Source organism: Myotis myotis, unplaced genomic scaffold (genome assembly GCF_014108235.1).
Source record: "Myotis myotis isolate mMyoMyo1 unplaced genomic scaffold, mMyoMyo1.p scaffold_m19_p_8, whole genome shotgun sequence".
Lineage (NCBI taxonomy): Eukaryota > Metazoa > Chordata > Mammalia > Chiroptera > Vespertilionidae > Myotis > Myotis myotis.
The window spans coordinates 55,778,442-55,798,908 of record NW_023416390.1 but is presented as its reverse complement, the minus strand read 5'-3'; the positions used below and the strand labels follow the sequence as shown (position 1 = coordinate 55,798,908).

The window sequence follows — 20,467 nt, the reverse complement described above, 5'->3', positions numbered from 1 at the left end:
TCTTTCTCATGGCTACGTAATATTAAATTATGTATATATATATATATATGCCACATCTTTATCCATTCATTCATTAAGGGACACTTAGGTTGTTTCCATATCTTGGCTATTGTAAATAATGCTGCAATGAAACTGGGGGTGCAGGTATCTCTTTGAGATCTTGTTTTCATTTCCTTAGGCTACACACCCAGAAGTAGGATTGTTGAAACATATGGTAGTTCTACATAGTTGTCACTACAAAATATGGCTTTTAATTTCTATATAGATTGATTTCAGAGAGGAAGGGAGAGGGAGAGATAGAAACATCAATGATGAGAGAGAATCATTGATCAGCTGCCTTCTGCATGCCCCACACTGGGGATTGAGCTCGCAAGCCAGGCATGTGCCCTGACCAGAGATCGAACCACGACCTCCTGGTTCGTAGGTCGATGCTCAACCACTGAGCAACACTGGCTGGGCATCCTCCATCTATTTTTGTCTTGGTCATTGTCCTCTCCTGTCCCCCCTATTGGGTATTTAAATTCTTTATTACTGTCTTCAGGCTGAGACCCCATTCACTACTCATTTTCTCATCGGGTAGACAAACACTGTAAAATACTCACCTGCTCTCCCCTTCTCCTTCATGCAAACCCTCCTCTTGTGGCCTCAGAGAGGAAGGTGTTCTTCCTCTCATTCCACCCAAGCCCAGTTCCTCTTCCTGGGGGTTTAGAACTGCCCCTCTCGTCCCATCTTCTCCAAGACCTTCTCCCATTAATGACTCCTGCTCTCTTCCCTGCATCTTCTCTCTGCTGGCTGTTTTTGTTTGTTTTGCCCTCCCCCCCTCAGCTTCTAAACCTGTAAATTCTTTCCCCTCTCCTTTGGAAAAACACCCTTCAAAAACACTTCTTCCTCTAGCTTTGGCCCAATACCTCTCCTTCCCATCTCCATCATACTTCTCAAAATTTCACGTCCCCCTTTTCCTAATTTCCCTTTCACTTTCTAGCTCAGTTTCATCTCGTTCTGCTGCATTTCCATTGGCTAAGATCACCAGTTTTCCTAATTCTTAGAGTCAGTTTTATCTGACCTTTCCTCTCTGTGGTTTAGCAATTGGATCAATATTGACTTGCTCCTGCATTGCATTAAAAGGGTATTTGGCCAAGGAACCAAAACCCTAGGGGGAAGGCATTCTTTCTTGCATCCCATCCAGACCTAGTTCCTCTTCCTGGGGGCTTGGAACTGCTCCTCTACTCCCGTCTTCTCCAAGACCTTCTTCCATAATGACTCCTGCTCTCTTCTCTGCATATTCTCTCTGCTGGCAAAGAGATAAAAGATAAAAGGCTGAACTAAGACAGCTAATAGTGGAGATAGCCACTCGGTGAGATGTCTTAGGTAAAATTGACAGAATTGTTGAATTAGGAAGAAGAGAAAGGACTTGTGGATAACCTCTGAGTTTCTAGCTTGGGAGACAAGAGGTATGGTGTCTTCATATTAATGGAGTCTATAAGAAGAAAAAACTGGGTGGGGGAATAGAAAAAAAGTTTCCAAAGTTCTGTTCATGATTAATTTAGCTTGGAAAAAAGAGAAACACATATAAAGTAAATTTGTTGAGATGTAGATACTGGGAGAATATTTTAATTTAGAATATACATGGAATTAGAGATAACTTTGTACAGCTCATGAAGTCTGGCAGAAAAAAAATGTCTTTGAGATCTAGTTAAAAGATAAAACAGTTGAACTAATAACAATGAGATCTTTATTTCTCCAAGAAGGTTTTAGGATTAAATGAACGTAATATAGAGGAATCCGAATCTCTGACTGTCCCTAGCATAAACTCAGCGGTGGGGTCAGGATTGGGGGCTACCAACACTGCTGCAGTCATTTGCAGGGCAGAATTACCAGAGAGTTAGGGTGTCTTGTCCTAGGATCAGAGAGGGGAACATGCTATGTGGAGGGATAGTGGGAGAAAGAGGCTGATCACTGGCATCACTTCTGAATTTGCCCCTGAGACCTGATGGTTAGGTCTACTTGGTTACATTTTTAGGTGCCTCATTTTGAGACCGATTTTGTCAGACCATGTGTGGGGGCTGGATTTGTTAGGGAAGGCTGTCTTCAGTTCCTCCTGAGACATCTGAAAAGAGGAAATGGGAAGGGAACACCATATGGGCAGTTGTCTGGTCATGTTGAGAGGACTCTCATGTAGATTGTCCTGTGGGAGTTGGACAATTGACTTAGAAGTGGTTGATGAATGCCTTAGGATGGGAGGTAGTGAACAGGATCAAAGAATGAGAAGTGGATCATAAGTGGAATTACTGCTAATCTGATCGTTAAAAGACATGTTGATTCAGACGAATCTGAAAAAGAGACTAAAACCAAACATTCAGAAATGTAGGAATGATTATATTTATTCTTTAAAAAATACACACAGAATCTAAGGAATGCCTTGTTTACAATAGCTGCTCAGTTTATTTCTTGTCCTACTGTATATCTAACACAATAAAGCTCAATCTAGAGATATTTTTTTAAACAAGTATCAACAACACTTTTCCTTAAAAAAATAAGACAACTTTATTGCAGCATCACTACTATATATAGTTGAATTTTTCACATCAAGTTGGTTTAGTTCTTTGAAGAAAGTCTTAATAACTAAAACTGTACAAATCCTAGGGCAAGATAACTAGTCTAACAAATTTAATAAAAAATATTTCAGAACAACTACAATATAGCTTTAGACTATATTAAAACTGTCTTAGATAATTATTTACAACTTTATTATAGTATAAAAACTCTAAACTTTAAAATAAATCTGTGGATTTTATACAAAAATACTCTAAAGTACAAATATAAGTTAAATGTTGAATAAAACATTCACCAGGTCCAGTGGAAGTTATTAAGAATATATTCTAGGGTGGTAAAATGTAAAGTGGTAACCCAAAACAGTGTTTCCTTAATCATTCACAATTTTAAATATTTTAGTAGTAATCACGAAGTTTAGAGTTTCATTGAATAATTTTCATTTTTACAATTACAAGATATACAATTTCCTTCATAGACTACTTCTCTTTCGCTCACTAAAAAGTCAAAAAAATAATAAAGATTTGTTAGTCAAAAGTTGACATGCTATGTACAGTATATAAATTGTAAAATTTTCAAAATCTCTTAGCTGATTCCCTTTAAAAAGGAAACAGGTTGTACATAAGAAAAGACAACAAACCCATACAGCTAGAGGGTTATCTAATCAACCTAATAACAATGTTCTCACATGTGAGAAAAATATTAAGTACCAAAATCTTCTTTAAAATAAGCCATTGTTTTATGATAATTATGAATGGAACAAAATTTCACATTTAAGTAATTTTGTATAAAATGTATTTGGACTAGTATAAGAAGCATTTTGCCAGGAGGTACCATTTTGTTGTGTAAAAAATAAGCATGCCTCTCATTTAATACTTTCCCTAAAATGCTACAAATGACATTTTAAAACAATGCTGACATTACTTACAGTTCTGTTTTTACCTTGAGGTACTAATTTTACATTTGGCCAGATGGTCATAAAAATTAAAGGGGAGATATATGACCTAGAATATACCAATTTAAATTTTCTGAGACATTGTGTTAAAATGTCATTAAAACATACGTATTATAGTTACCAACCACATTCTTACAGAGAAAACGCACATTAAAATTATTACCCTACAAACAATTTGGACTTTAGTTTCCGCTTCGGTTCCTTTCCATTCTGTTCAGTAGAGTTATATGCATGGCATTTTTGAATAATTAAACATGGATACCAGAATAGCAACTGAACAAGTACATAAAACTTGTACTTGGGAAGAGAGTAAATACTGACACTGGGAAAATTTTAAATGGCTCATTTTTCCTAACATGTTAGTGCAAATTAGCAAACTTTTCAGAAGAATTTAGTCATGGAAGGAAGGAAGCATAATCTCATCTTCATTCACTCCTTGTTCATATCGGACTGAAGAGAAGCCTGCCCAGTGCATACGGTTCCTTTGGAAGAGGAACCAAATCAGTCCGACAATGAGAGCCAAGATGCTTAGCACGATGAATGCAATAGTTATTCCTCTGTAATTGGGGCCTAGAGCGGGGAAGGGTTTGACATTGGAGGAGAGAATATAAAAGCGATTATTACTAATTTTATGCATTTGGCTGTGTGCCACATAAGCAAACCTTGTACAGATTAGATACAAGTACTTAATTGTTTCAGAGCATGAACACAGAATTCAAAATCACCACCAAACACTTAAGTGCTTTTCCCCCCAAATTTAACTATTTTCCTTTTCATTCAAGTCCTTTTCATTAGAATAGCAATATTCTTACAAAGAAATTAAAGCTTCAATGTCTCCTACTCTTAGACATCTTCCCTGATAACACAACCTAGAGTAGCTATCTCTCTAGTCTCAATCATGTAGTTTATAACAATTTGATATTTTCCTCTCTTCTAAATATGAATTTGCTTGGTTACTTATTATCTGTCTTCCTACACTAGATTATGGAGGAAGAAAAGGTATCTCATTTGTTTTGTTCCCAGGTGCACCCCAGCACATAGAACAGGGCATAACGTAAAGACTTAAAATATCTGCTGAGCCCTAGCTGGTTTGGCTCAGCGGACAGAGCGTCAGCCTGTGGACTGAAGGGTCCCGGGTTTGATTCTGGTCAAGGGCACATGCCTGGGTTGCGGGCTCGACCCTCAGTAGGGTGCATGTAGGAGGCAGCCGATCAATGATACTCTCTCATCATTGATGTTTCTATCTCTCTTTCCCTCTCCCTTCCTCTCTAAAATCAATAAAAATATATTTAAAAAAATATCTGCTGAATCAGTGAGTGATTATACAGATACTGATGGACACCTTTATGCTAGATCTTTAAAATGTTGCTGTGACAAAGTTTAGAGCTCTTTGGCTAGAAATTAAGATTTTTATGGTTATTTAATATATATCAACTCATGCTGAAACATAAGTTCAAATTGCGACTTCTTACAGATATCCAAGTAATTCCAATTAATCAAATCAAGTTTTGGAATGCTGTTAAGGTAATCATGAGTTTTAAGGGACTGAGGAAAAAGGAAGCAAACTGCAGAATGAAATCTTTGAGCTTTTAAATATTTAAACTATTGAATAAAATACATCATAAGAACATTTTCAAAGAAGTGACCTATCTAATATGCTGGCAGCTTCCATCTTTCTTAGGAAAGAATTGTATAAAATTTAGACTTTTAGTCATTTCCTCTGGAGTCCTAGGCATCTGGTATATTTATCATCTTTGGTAATTGAGTTTTCTGAGGGAAAGAATCTCTATGACTTAAGATGTTTTTAGTACACTGTAAGGACCAAATGCTTTAGGACCTAGTACAATGCTTTGCATATTATTAAATTGTACATTTATTTTCTAACCTCTTCTGCAAAAATGTTTTTCTTAAGGACAGGTTACATACTTACCCAGAGGAACTTTGCAGACAACTCTTCCATAGCCATGTGAACAGTCAACTTTTATCCAAGTTTCATTTGAAGCTAACAAAATGCTACATTTTCCACCACTGCTCTTATGTTTATTTGCCCATTTGACAAATTTCACTTTTGATTCATCTAACCAATTCCAAGATTTATCTAAAGAAGGAAATTAAATACAACTATGTTTATTGCCATTAAATTACTCAAGTAAAAAGGCTTGCAGCTCATACAATGTCATACCACTACTTAATATGAAATTTATTAAAAGTGAAAAAATTTAATACTCAGTCCATCAGTCACACTTGTCACATTTTAAGTGCCCAATAGCTATATGTGGCTAGTGACTACTATATTGGACAGAGCAGATGCAGAAAGTTCTATTAGACAACACAGATATAGTATGTAGTGTTTTGATTAAAGGGCAGGATTCTTGCACATTTATTGTGTGACAGTAGATTTCTACAGACCTTTATCCCCCTCCCTCGCTTACCCTTAGTTAAAAAACTCATTATTGAAAGTATGTTGGTGGGGAAGGAAGGGTCCACCTTAACTCCATCTTTATTTCCAGCTGAGGCAGCGCCGCCTTGTGGCGATAAACACACTTTACAATTCATAAATAGTCATCTTTGAATCCATTCTTTTTTTAGTTTTAATTTTTATTATCCCCCCCCCCCCAATCAATATATGGTTTTTATTGCATCTTTAAAATATCACAAATAATTCTGAGGAATAATTGGCATCTTTCTGTTTCTATAGCTGGACAACTTAGATCATATTCATCAGCCTGCTGAACTGTTTTGTTTTCAGAAAAATAGATACCATCAAAAATTTTTCTGATCTCTGTGTTTTTAACTATTGTGGCTTGCTGAATCAAAGCAGCTAATGTGATACAAATTCAATGTCATTTCCTTCAAGGATCAAATCTTTCTGGGTTTGAGATACTGAAAAAGCAATACCTGATCTCATCTGAACCCTGCCAATTATGTTTTGCCCAAGAAATTTCTGACTTCAACAAGAGAACCACTATCCTGAATAACTGCATTGATGGGGAAGTGAGGGTACACAGACCTCATCTTGTAACGGAATCCCAGTGTAATTAACACCTTCATCATGTTCTGTACATGATTTCAGATAGTGCTAATCGTGGCCAATTCCTTTCTGTTTTCCCACCATTTGTCAACCCAAAGCAGTGGTCGGCAAACTGTGGCTTGGCAAACCACGGCTCATGAGCCACATGTGGCTCTTTGGCCCCTTCAGTGTGGCTCTTCCACAAAATACCAGCTCTTCCACAAAATACTGACTTGGGTGCATGGGCCACGAAGTTTCGATTGCACTGTACGTGCGCGCCCACACGTGGTATTTTGTGGAAGAGCCACACTGAAGGGGCCAAAGAGCTGCATGTGGCTCGCGAGCCGCGGTTTGCCGACCATGGACCCAGAGCCTCTTCTTCTTCCCAGGGAGACTGAGTTCTATATTGATGTGACAGAAGTCCCTCCGCAGGGTGCCTCTGGGGCCCTTCGCAACAACTGTGTGTCCTTCAGAGTGATGTCGACATTATCTGAGATGTTGACAGTCTGACTGCTCAGAATGGACTTCATAGTCACAGTAGATGCAGCAAAGAGTTTGAGTTTTTAATTTTTTAACTAATTATTTATTTTTAAATTGAATTTATTGGGATGACATTGGTTTACAAAATTATATAGGTTTCAAGTGTACTTTGCCACAAAACATCAACTGTACACTGCCCCAAAGCCTCTTTTGACAAGTGCTTAACACTTTGGAATTCACATTTCAAATATTTAGAATTAAACTTTGTATAAAATATGAAACAGACTACTTATTAGTCTATTGAATATGTACCCTGAATTCACTTATTATCAATTTCAAGTTCACTCAAACCCTGCGTCTGTTATTCTTTATTGAAATACTAGAGGCCCGGTGCACAACATTTGTGCACTCAGTGGGGGAGGGGTCCCTCAGCCCGGCCTGCATCCTCTCACAGTCCAGGACCCCTTGGGGGATGTCCACCTGCCAGCTTAGGCCTGATCCTAGTAGTTGAACATCCCCCAAGGGGTCCTTAGCGCTGCCATGGAGGCGGGAAAGGCTCTGCCACCACTGCTGCGCTCGCCAGTGGTGAACCCTGCTTCTGACTGAGCAGTGTTCCCCCTGTGGGAGTGCACTGACCACCAGGGTGCAGCTCCTGCGTTGAGCGTCTGACCCCTGGTAGTCAGTGCACATCATAGCGACCAGTTGTTCTGCCATTCGGTTGATTTGCATATGAGGGTTTTATTAGATAGTATTCTTCCACAGATCTTTTTGAATCAATTCTTTGCAATTTTTCTAAGTTATTTTGAAAAAACAAATCACTATGAAGATGTAATTTTTCTCTATGATAAAAATGTTCCAAGAGGGAGGGAAAGAACAAGAAAAGAACTTTCTGAGTAACAGAGTTATAAGCTGGGAAAACTTGGGGTGATAGACATGAGAACTCTAAGGGAAGTAAGTGATGGGCTCCTTGTGCGGGCATGGGGAACACAGATATTGCTGTAGAAAAAAAATCTATCTTATTGGTCCAAGTATTTTAAACTTCTAGCAATTCCAATTGGTTTCAACTGATTTTGTATTGCATCAGTGTTTCCCATCACTACTAATAAGTCATTCACTTCTTCATTAGGAATTTATAAGCCTTGAAAACAGCCAGCAGACCTAGCTTACTCATCAATAAGAAACATTTGAATTAAATACCATTTGACATTCTTTAGCACGGCTGACTTGGTATTTAGGACAAGTTAGAGCTCTCTTTGCATACTGCACACACAAAGATGTCACTTACCGGAAGGATGCTGAGATAATCCAAGCCAAACTCTCATGGTAATGTTATTATTTTCCCTTATCAGTCTGCTCACGAATTTATTCTCATCTTCATCCTCTATGGTAACAAGAGTTGCAGAATGATCTGTTGAAGGAAAACAAACCCCTAACTAATTAGCATTATGCAAACTAGGTTAGTGGTTTATTCTGAGCCTTTGAGAAAAGAAAAACTATCATGATCAAGATCACTGAGAAATTCAAACTTTACAGAGAATGTTTTTAAAATCTGATATTGGCATTAATAGCTTCCTAAAAAGGTAGAAATATTTCTAGATTGAAACTCTGAATAAAGAAATTTCATGTGTGTTTTATCTACTATGTTTACCTGGTAACCTTTTTAAATCTTGGAACTGCCTAACCAGTGAGACTGTTGGGGAGCACTAGCCTTCCATTTAACATTATTTTATACATATGTGCATTTGGTCATGCCCATTGTAAGTTCCTAAATATAGTATGGAACTGAAAGAGTGAGTATGCTTTAAGTTTGATAGTTTGCTCCAAACCCATAGAGAACATAAGCATCAGGCAAGGAATAGAAATAAAATAATAACTAGACTTGGAAATAAATCCTAAATGGAATCAGATAGTCTTCAATAGCAACAAGCTTATCCACACCTGAACTTTTGTGGTAGGGTGTATTTAAAGGGCAAAGGAAAGCCTTTACTCCAATTACTTACATCCCACAGTACATAGGTACTTTATGTTACCGAGCTATTATTACACTAGAGGCCCGGTGCATGAAATTTGTGCACAGAAGGGGGGGGTTCCTTCAGCCCAACCTGCACCCACTCCAATTGGGGACTGTGGGATCGGGCCTAAACCAGCGGTCGGACACCCCTCTCACAATCTGGGACCGCTGGCTCCTAACCACTCACCTGCGTGCCTGCCTGATTGCCTCTAAACCCTATGCCTGCCTGCCTGATCACCCCCAACCTCTCTGCCTGCCTGCCTGATTGCCCCTAACTGCCTCTGCCTGCTTGATCACCCCTAATTGTCCTCCCCTGCCAGCCTGATCTCACCCCCAACTGCCTCTGTCTGCCTGCCTGATCACCCTCATCTGCCTCTGCCTGCCTGATCACCCCCAACTGCCCTCCCCTGCAAGCCTGATCGCCCTTAACTGCTTCTGCCTGCCTGATAACCTCTAACTGCCCTCCCCTGCAGGCCTGATCTCACTCCCAACTACCCTCCTCTGCCAGCCAAGTTGGTTCTGATTGGTCAGTTTCTATGCCAGTCAGCATCAAAAGCTCTGCCTCCTAGGCAGCCATTGGATCCTTACATTCACCCAAATTTGGTTTTGATTGGTCATTTTCTATGCCAGTCAGCATCTCTGGGCCTATCAACGGGGCCTGATCAGTGCCCCGGTGGAGGCCTGGAGAGAGATGGAGGCTCGGCTGTTGGCCTGGCTGGAGAGAAAGAGAGGCAAGTTCTGATCAATGGCTTCCACAGAGGCTTTGGATCAGACCCTGCCTCTCTCTCTGCAGGCCTCTCTCTGGGCCTGATCCGCAGCCCCCTAGGCAGTCAGTGCTGGGTCAGGGCGCCCACAGCGGCCCCAGTTAGTGCTGGGTCGCCACGGCAACCCAGCACTGACTTCTGGTCTGGTCAAGCCTTCCCTGTTAGGACCCTGGCTCTTTATTATGTTGATAATCCTATGGAGGAAGGCATTATTAGCATTTTACAGATGAGGAAGCTGAGGCTCAAGGAGAGCAAGTAAATTGGTTAGGACTACACAGCTAGTCAATTATAGAATTAGAAAGTCAATCTCAATCTTTCTAATGATTAAGTCATAAATGCTCACTATTTGCAGGGCACTATCCTACATTTACAAACATTACCTCATTTCATTCATTAATACAACAACCCAATCTTTACCCAAACTTTGAAGTAAGTACTACATTTGGCTTTTCAGCAATGGATTTGAACTGTGAGGGTCAACTTATACAAGGAATTTTTTTCAATAAATATACAGTCGGCCTTCTGTAACTCTGGGTTTTGCATCCTCAGATTCAACCAACCTTGGGTAAAAAACAGTATTTTCCATCAGCAGTTGGGAATCCGCTGATGCGGAGGGCCAACTGTATACATTGATCTATGCCATTTTGTATGAGGGCCTTTAGCATCTCAAGATTTTGGTATCTGTGGGGATGGGAGGTGGTTCTAAAACCAATCCCCAGTGGTTACTGAGGAATGACTGTATATTTTGGAAAATCAAAAGTTATACACATAGGGTCAGTGCCCCTAACCCACTCGTTGTTAAGGATCAACTGTATTTTTATTCTCACTCTTTTCAGGTGAAAAAAGAGAAACAATTATGTAAGTTCACAATACCACTCAGCTAGTAAGTGTGGGACTTGGATTTGAATCCAAACCTGTCTGCCTCCAAAACTTAAGTGTTTAACATGCACACGCACACTACAATAACAGTAACCCTTTCTATTTTCTCCTTTAGGAGCCAGAGACTTCTGACCTCCAGAGCATATATGCATATATATAGCTCACAATAGTTCCCATCACATATCTATCTATCTATCTATCTATCTATCTATCTATCTATCTATCTATCATATATGCATGTGTGTATATGTCTGTATTATGTATATTAACACAGAACAGTTCCCACACAAAAGTTCCTATCATTTAGTTAAACAGTAACATGGAGATTTAAAAATCTTCCACTTGTCTCTACAACAATTAGCAAAAAAATGAGATAGATACCACCTGCCTAGCTACACTGATACCCAAGAATACAAGTCTTCTAGAAGTCATGTCACAGTTTGACTACTGGCTAAATTTATCCTGGGAGAGCTTTAATCATTGCTGCTTATCCTAAAGTAGTTCAATCTGAACACGAAAGTCCTATTCCTGTGGTGTTCAGATGATGTGAGCCACTGTTATTGCAGAATGGATGAACAAAACATGCTTTATGTTACTCTGGTCAGGCTAAGCTTATTTATTAATAACTAAGTAATGAAAAAATCTACAATTTTGTATTTACTACTTAACCAACTTTGTAAAAACTTTACCTCTTAACTCCTTCATCTAAGTAGATCTCGCTCGATTTAAAACTCTTCCCTTGTCAGTATTTTCACATAACAATTTACTTATTTTTCATTCTACTTCCTCTCACTTACTTTTATTTTCCATGTACTTATCCTTAGATCGATTATTTTTAATGGCTATTCCAATATTCCATTGAGGCCATACATCATAAAATACTAAACCACTTCCTCACCACTGGGCAATTAGGTGATAATGCTTTTATAAATTGTGTCTGCTTTAAAAATATTTTCAGAAATGTAATCATTGTTTCAAATTATTTATTTAAAAAATTCCACTGATTATATTATTGAATCAAAAAAAAAAAAAAATAAATGAGCCGAAACCGGTTTGGCTCAGTGGATAGAGCGTCGGCCTGCGGACTGAAAGGTCCCAGGTTCGATTCCGGTCAAGGGCATGTACGTGGGTTGCGGGCACATCCCCGGTGGGAGATGTGCAGGAGGCAGCTGATTGATGTTTCTAACTCTCTATCTCTTTCCCTTCCTCTCTGTAAAAAATCAATAAAATATATATATAAAAAAAAATAAATGAATTTTAACTCACCAAGTTTTGAACAAAACTGTTTGGCTTCTGAGAAATTGTGTAACGCCTGGTCAGATGCATAACAGTGGTCCCTGTACTGGATCCACTGGGATCCATTCCCTTTTACTGCTGGGCATCTCGATGAATATGTAGGAGAAGATACCTCTTGAGCTACAAAAATGTGAGACAATTGTAAAAATGCACAGAAAAAAAAAACTGACTTTGGGTATACACTCTAATTAGATTTTTAGAATACCATTTTTAGAACTTAGACGATAAAGGAAAGTACTTGCCCTCAAAGATGGATTTAGACTAAGTTAAAAACAACTGGAAAGACATAATAGAAAAAGGAGCAAAGATTGGCTAGGCAGGCCTGTAACTACTTTGAAATAATAATTACAATTCTTTGGATCCCTTTTTATTTTGATAACAGAAACCTTGTTTTACTTTGCCATATACAGAACTACTTTTCAAAATCACAGCCACAAATGAAAATTTGGTAATGTGTTTTCAAAATGCAAAATGTCAGCAGAGTAAAATCACTCTCAAATAAAAAAAAGAGTAGGTGTGGCTTCTCAGCTTTTAAAAACTCCTCTGGTTTCCATTTAAAATGTTTAACTTTTAATTGTGCTGTATCACACAGGAAGCCTGTGTAGCAAAGCCTGTGCCTCTGATTATTAATTTCCACAGAAGAGAGCATGAGAACTGGAAGGTAAAGTATCAACATGCTATTTGTGCGGTACAGAGCATCAGAATCAAAGCTCTGACCTGGTATGGCCAGTCATCTCAAGCCCAGCTATTCTTTTGTGTGCATTCTGCATGGTCTGCATGTCCTCCAGTCACTGAAGGCTTTTCCGGCTTTTTCCCTCCATATCTCAATTTGGTAGGTTCTTCTCATTTGTGGTGCCAGTGGTTCCAGAAGAACGGCTGCTGCTGTTTCCTTCTTCCTCAAGAGATGTTCTGACTGTTCTTAATTCCTTCTTCTGTTTCTCTGTCTTCTGTTTCTCCAGCTGGGCGTGATCTTTTTTGAACTTTAGTTATTTGATTGGCTTTTGCCTCCATTCTTTCCATGAAGGCTCTTGGTGTGAGCTCTAAGTCTCCCTTCAGTGTGACAGTTGATAACTCCTGGGTAAGTTTCCTAGCGACTGGTGATCAAAGCTCATGGCCAAGTCCATCTGTAAAGTCTGTAGGGCTTGTGACGGCTCTACATTAACGCTGCTGATGGAGAGACGTTACTAGCAAGTGCTTCCTTTTACCACCTTGTGAAAATAGTTGCTTTTTCAAAAATAAACTGCCGATGACAACAGTGCGTCTTGCACATTGTTGTGCAAGACAATGATCTGTGTTGCTTCATTAGATGCAAAACATCTTGAACGTTGGCTCCCAATGCATGGCTAAGATTGATGGACCTTTCTGAATTGCTTGGCTTTAAAAATAAAATTCTTCTTATACTAGGAACCCCCGGAGATACCTTATCTTCTAAGTCTACTCATTTCTATCCAATCTGCATCTGGGCTGTCTTAGGCTGCATACGGTTTCTTTCTTTACTGTTACTCATGGAGTTTTACTTCCAACTCTTGCATTTATATTTTCTGCAAGGGCCAGCACTGAGAACCAGAAGCTTCAGAGACCAACCCGCACCAGCCCTGGCCGCCCAGCAAGCCTCTGCAGCTCCTGGTGGTCTGGGTTCTTGTGCTCTTCCCCAAGGCTCACGCTCTACCTATCAGAAATGACCTCAGGCACAGCCCCTGATGCAAGGGGCTCTTTCCTCAATTTTAAGGATCATATATGTTTGGAAAATGCGTAGTTACACAACATGCAACAGACTTCTTGACCACAGAGACTCCCACAGCCATCACTCAATATGGAAGGCCACATGAGGCATTTCTCAAGATACATGCTGTGGGACACTTCTTTTAAAGAATCTCAGTCTTTGAAAACACTGCTAAGTGAAACTGAAACTCACAAATTCTAGAGTTAAGACTTCCCTAGTGATGGAACTACTGAATATCTTTGAGAACAAATTCCCTGACCGGGTATATTGTATTTATTTCTCTTTGCAAAAAATATCAAAATTATTTTTGGAGGACTTGTGAATAAACCTTATTTAAAACCTCTAAAAACTCCTTGAGTACTTAATCACATGCATAAAACAAACGTTATATTTTAGTAAATATACAGTTATTTGAAATCAAGTCTTACATTTTGTAGATTTATAGCAAATAGCACCATCTCCCTTAGAGCTGCAGTTTTCATGTTTCCAAATTCCTTTTGGATCCAAGAGAACACAATTCCCAGCAGACTGCTTATCTTTCCATAGGATGTAGTCAACCGCACTGCCATCAGACCACTCAAAATTTGATTCCGTGCCCTGTATTAGGAATGATAGAGACAACCTGAATCTAGATGTATGACTTCAAAAAAGAACATAAACAAGAACATATATACTTTAAGAAATGTTGGAGTGGAGCATTAATTATTTGCCTGCAAGTGTTGTAGGTCTGGATCTATTTGTAAAATCAGGGATTTACTTTCGATGCACTGATTTGAGACATTTGCTCTGGCACAATATAAGTAGGATTTTAAATTTAGAGTCAGAGTTTTTACACTCTATCCCTAGATTTATTCTGTTTAAAGATGAGTTTATATAACACTTGAAAATAAATGATGTGTAAATGGCTTCCATTTATCACAATTACAGATTTACAATTCCAGCATTGATATTATCCTAAATATTGTTTTTTATGTTTAAGAGTTTTGTGGTTTGTGTCTCTGGCTACATTATTTTTCATATTACAGAAGCCAGTAATCAGCAGGGGGCTGAAAACTACTTCCCAAGATTACTTTTAATTTTTCCTTGATTCTATAATCCTAATTTACCATCCTTTATTTTATTTTCCCCATTGTTTTAAAGATTATTTACATCAGGCCTTCAATTCTAATTTCAATAGATGTCTATTTTTTTGTATACTAGACATTATTGTAGCTACATGAATATAATTAATAGAACTCAAATAGTGGCACAAAAGACGTGTTTACTAGTAGATTACTCTTAAATAGTGCTAATTTCTAGAGGAAAGTGGCAAAAGTATATATATTTACTAGTCCTAATGTTAAGAATTTTACTTGGCAGCTTATAGCAATCTTCATTATAATCATAGATTAAGGAAAATAATTATCACTCCAAAATCTTACAGATGAGGAAATAAGCTTGCAAATGTCAAATATCTTGCCCATGATCACCCGATATGTAAATGGGAGATCTGCCACCAGTGTGGAACGCGGGCTTTTCTGATTCTGTGCTCTTTCCTTTTCACCAGCTTTTCAGTTGGTCTCGCCCAAGCAGATCACAGAGCTGTTGTGTTACTCCTCTGCTGGGCCCGGGAGTGTTGAGGGCCACGGCAGTCCCGGCCACGTGCTGCAGTGCACCCTACAGATATAATGTTCAATTTGTTCTATATTGTGGAAAGTCGAGAAAACACGATGCTATGCAAATTGAGTCCCAGGACTTAATCTGATGTTATACTTTGCATTGATATTTTATGCTCACGTTGCTAAACCTCTAACAAATGTGGGAAATTTCTGGACAACGACAGCAATACTCACATCATGACTAGAGAGCCCAACCCACAGTGGAAATCCATCCCGCTTTGCGATATCTTCCAGGAAGAGCTGGCCACGTGAGTCATGAACACTAGCCAAATTACCTCCACTCTGAGAGCACATGTTTACTGCTTCGTACCATGTCAATGTTTTTTGAATGACACTGTAAATGCCATCTTCATATGGAATAAACTGTGGCAGAGTAGTATTATATGCTTCCTTGTAGTCAACTAAAATATTTAAATGAAAAGTGTTCATGATTAAATTTGATTGTTGACCAATGTCATCCAATCAATTTAATAAATAAATACTAAAAATAAAATACATATTTGGGGTAAGACAGGTCATAAAATCACTTCAAACGATAAATAAAACTGGGTTGCTTAGTAGGAATGGAGGTCAAATGCATACTTCATTTTTCTTCTTCCCACGGCATATTTCACAGGCTCTTAAATATGACAGGAGTCTGGCTGATTAAGAAAAAGGCATACACATTGTCTTTCATTGAAGGAGCCCACATATTACTTGTGGCCAGAAAACAACAATACCTACAACGAGGGCAAAACAAGTACCCGCTAGAATGTGTGTAACTACTAGAGAAGGAGAGGGAGTCATGAAGCCTGCTGGAAAAATTAGGTCTCCAGATGTTAGGCTAGGTGAAATCAGGACTAAAAAGAAATGAGGTAACCAGAAAGTAAGCTGAAAACAAACAAATAATAACAATAGCACAACCACACTGATGAGGGTATTTCAAAGGGACACAGAAGCCAAGTGAAAGAACGTCCAATGTCCAGAGCTGGCACAATCTGGTCAAAAGATTAAATAGTATAGTAAATTGGATTATATTCCCAGTATGACATATGTAACCATGAGCCAATACAGATATCAATAAATGACTGATTTTTTTCAATTACAGTTTACATTCAGTATTACTTTGTATTAGTTTCAGGTGTACAGCATAGTAATTAGACAATCATACACTTTACAAAGTGCTCCCTCTGATATTTCCAGCATCCACTTGGAACCAAACAGTTATTAGAATATTATTGACTATATTCCCTACACTGTACTTTACATCCCCATGACTATTTTGTAACTACCAATCAGTAGTTCTCAATCCCTTCATCTTTTTCACTCAGTCCTCCACCTCCCTCCCCTCTGGCAACCATCAGTCTGTTCTCTGAGTCTATGGGTCTGTTTCTGTTTTCTTTGTTCATTTATATTGTTCTTCGGATTCCACACAGAAGTGAAATCATATAGTATCTTTCTTTCTTTGACTGACTTATTAAATGACAATAAATTTTAAAATGTGGAAGAATGGAAAAAACCTTCTGTGTGGTCAAATTCCAAATAAAGTATGTAGATACCACCCTTTTCAGGAAGGTGGAGAGTAACTCTCCACTAAGTAAATGTGGACTGAGTACAGTGCCTTCCTACCAAAGAGTATGTTGTAGGAAGGGGGAAAAAGAGTAACTCTGCAGTGGAAAAAATCTGAAAACATTACCTAGAGCCAGGTGACCAAGATTAAAATCAGTAGTGATAATCATGTTGATAGCATACCCCTCATCTGATATGAGAATGACACTACTTCTGTGGTTTTCCCCTAAACTCCAAAACCATAACCCCAGTTTAATCTTGAGAAAAGAATGAGGGACACTGTACAAAACATGACCAGTGCTCCGCAAAACTGTCACGGCCACCTCCGTAGCACCTCTGGTAGCACGGAATCCAGAGGAAGCACTCAGAAAATACAATTACAAGGTGCCCACCAGGGGAGCTAACGGCTTTCTATTCTCTTTCCCTGGAGTGGAAACTCTGCATTAGCATACTCACCCATTTCAATTTTGCAAGCAAGAATGCTGTGCTGATGAAAGTAATGTATTTCTTCAATAGCATCAAAGGTATGAATATCCCAGAAGCCATCAGTACTCAAGCCAGCAAAAAGCCGGCTGTTTTTTATAGCTGGTCTTCTCCCTCTCCAGTGCGTATAGGACAGCATGGTCTTATCAGACCACATAAGAGAATTATCTAGAGAAGAAACATTTTTTTCTATGCTTAGAGATGAAATCAATACTTGAATTACAATTATGAGGTTAATATTTCAATCTTACCTTTTCTTTCTTCTTTCTCTACTCCCTAAAAGGTTATATGATTATGCGCATCCCTCTAATAATTGTAACAGTGAATCATACTTATTTGCAATGTTGGAAGTACAAGTTATAAACATGAAAATAAAAATTTACTGATAATTCCACCATCCTGCAATAACTTTACATGCTATCTTTCATCAAATATTCATGTCTCCTACATGTATGTTTGATTGCAATGAAAATGAATGTAACTATTTTATAAAAAATAATTTATTATAAGACTAGTGACAAATCTCTTATCTGGACCGAAATCATACACAATTGTGCACAATTATGTCAACTGATTTTTGACAAGAGTGCCAAGACAATTCAATGGTGAAAGAATAGTTCCTGGGAGAACAGGATATTTATGTACAAAAATAAAAAATGAGGTTGGATCCTTTCCTTTCACCATATACAAAATTAACTCAAAATAGATCACAGATCTAAGAGCCAAAAACTATAAAACTCTTAGAAGAAAACATAGGAGAACATCTTCATGACCCTGGGGCAGGCAAAGCCCTCTTAGATATGCACAAGTGATAAAAGAAAAATATACATAAATTGGACTTAGTTAGAATTAAAAGTTTTGTGCTACAAATTATACTATCAAGAAAGTGATGGGAGAAAATACTTGCAAGTCATTTATTTGACAAGGGACTTCTATCCAGAATATAGGAAGAATGCTTAGAACTCAACACTAAAAAGGACAAATAACATAACAAATGGGCAAAGGGTCTGAATAGAGATTTTTCCAAAGATGACGTACAAATTGCCAATGAATACATGAAACAATGCTGAATAGCTTCAATCATCAGATAAATAAAATTAAACCTCAATGATAAATCACTCAGACCCACTTGGATGGCTATAATAAAAAAGACAACAAACTAACAATCTCCCCTGACCCCCACAAGTGTTGGCGTAGATATGGGAGAAATTGGAACCCTTGATGGAAAATGGTATAGCTGCTTTGGAAAATAGTCTGTTAGTTCTTCAAAGGATTAAACAAATCCAACAATTCCAGACCAAGTATATATCCAAGAGAAATGAAAACATACGTCCATATAAAAACTTGTATATGAATGTTTATGGCAGCATTATTCACAATAACCAAAAAGGTGAAAACAACTTAAGTGCCCATGATAAACAGATGAATAAAATGTGGTATATCCATACGATGGAATATTATTCAGCCATAAAAGGCATAATATGTGATACATGCTACAGTGCTACATACATAAACCTTAAAACCATTATGCTAAGTAGAACAGTCACAAAAAATCACATACTGTATGATCTGATTTATATGGAATGTCTAGAGTAGGCAATCTGTAGTGACAGAAAATAGATCAGTGGTTGCTAAGGGTTGGGAGAGGGGATAGAGAATGAGGAGGAACTACTAATGGGTATGGTGTTTCTTGTTAGGTTAGTGATAATTGCAGAGCTCTCTGATTATACATAAAGCCATTAAATTATATACCTTAAATGGCTAAATCATATGGATGTGACTATATCTCAATAAAGTTTTCGGAAAAACAAACTGCTAGGTCTATTGAAATTATGAACTGGTATGAGGAGTGATGTCATTACTACCTACACATAATCCTGGTTGTCTGTACCTTTCAGAGATCCCCATCTCCCAAGGCATTATCCTAAACACCTGCCTGCAGCAATGTAACACCAGCAGCACTATACATATGATTTTGTTCTTTATTGCTGCTTTGTAACACCTCACATATCCTAGTCCTTCTTTCCCTCTCCCCAAATGTTCAAGTTATAATTTTCTGACTAACACAATGGGCAAAGGTGTATTTCTGAAGTTGCTATACAAAACCATTTTCATTTGAAATATCTTTCAGTTGACATGTGGCTTCTCTTAGTAATGTCTATTCATGGCCTTAACTTTGAAAAGTTCAGAATTTTAAAAAACAAAATCCTTTGTATGGGCGGTATACAGTTAAATATTATTTAAGTATATCAAGGTGGTAAAAAAATCCATGGGTATAAATTAAGCCAGTAAGAATTAGATTTAAACCAAATTTGCTTGAAACATCTCTCTACATGTTGCTCATATGGCTACATATTTTAATAGAAATTTTGTTACTCAGACATTTTATTAAAAATTTTAGGATGATTAAAAGAAAGTCTAGTGATCTGAAAACGCTTTTCAGAATATAGGATACATATTCAGTTGTTTGTGACCATACAATTAACAAAATACATCAGAGGGTGCAATTGAAATCTCTAACTATATCCTGGGTGTGGTCTCCGCTGCTCCGTAAGTTCACTATTTCCTCAGTCACTTTCAGATAAAGCCCGAGAGCTTTCCATCTAGTTTCCTCTGCCTCCCCACCCCCATCCTCCGCCATTTCTAAATTTAAAGGTATTCAAGTGTCAGTGGAAAAAAGACTTGGGCAACTATGTCCTATTATGATAAACTCATCTTCAACTGGCAACCCAAATCTTACCAATTGCTTGATAGCTTAATTTTTGTTAACTAATTTGCAAGTCATAAAGATTTAAGAAATGCCTTTGCAATTCTAAGAAAGACAAGTTAGATAGCAAAGAGAAGGCTATTTTTAAATGGTCAGACTTGAGTAATTTAGTTTATTTTCCTACCCCACCTCTATCATTGTCCTGTACCCCTTATTACGGCCTGTTTTTGAATAAATGCAGACTTTTTGATGCTTTATGCCCACAGAGTGATTTTCTTTTTTCTAATTCCAAAACTTTTATGATTTTCAGGACATCTCTAGTTGAGTATCTTTCTAAATTGATCTTAATGACCCTATTATTAGAATCTGTGCTTTACCAAATTTTATAGCGATTAACTTGGAT

The 20,467-nt window shown here is 38.0% G+C and overlaps 1 protein-coding gene across 4 annotated transcripts in view; it reads right to left on the bottom strand.

Annotated features, from left to right (window-relative positions):
• LOC118661065 (lymphocyte antigen 75-like) overlaps window positions 1-20,467 on the bottom strand; it is a 134,377-nt gene that overhangs the window by 35,004 nt on the left and 78,906 nt on the right. For 2 of the 4 annotated variants that reach the window (XM_036318589.1, XM_036318590.1), the window contains 7 exons: window positions 17,331-17,525; window positions 15,501-15,727; window positions 14,097-14,265; window positions 11,916-12,065; window positions 8,281-8,403; window positions 5,436-5,603; window positions 2,356-4,075 (listed from right to left, as the gene is read on the bottom strand). In XM_036318589.1, coding sequence (XP_036174482.1) covers window positions 3,897-4,075; window positions 5,436-5,603; window positions 8,281-8,403; window positions 11,916-12,065; window positions 14,097-14,265; window positions 15,501-15,727; window positions 17,331-17,525 — 1,211 coding nt within the window. In that variant the 3' untranslated portion in view covers window positions 2,356-3,896. Of the gene's footprint in view, window positions 1-2,355; window positions 4,076-5,435; window positions 5,604-8,280; window positions 8,404-11,915; window positions 12,066-14,096; window positions 14,266-15,500; window positions 15,728-17,330; window positions 17,526-20,467 lie in introns of those variants that run through there. The other 2 variants (XM_036318592.1, XM_036318591.1) reach the window with 2 other exon arrangements.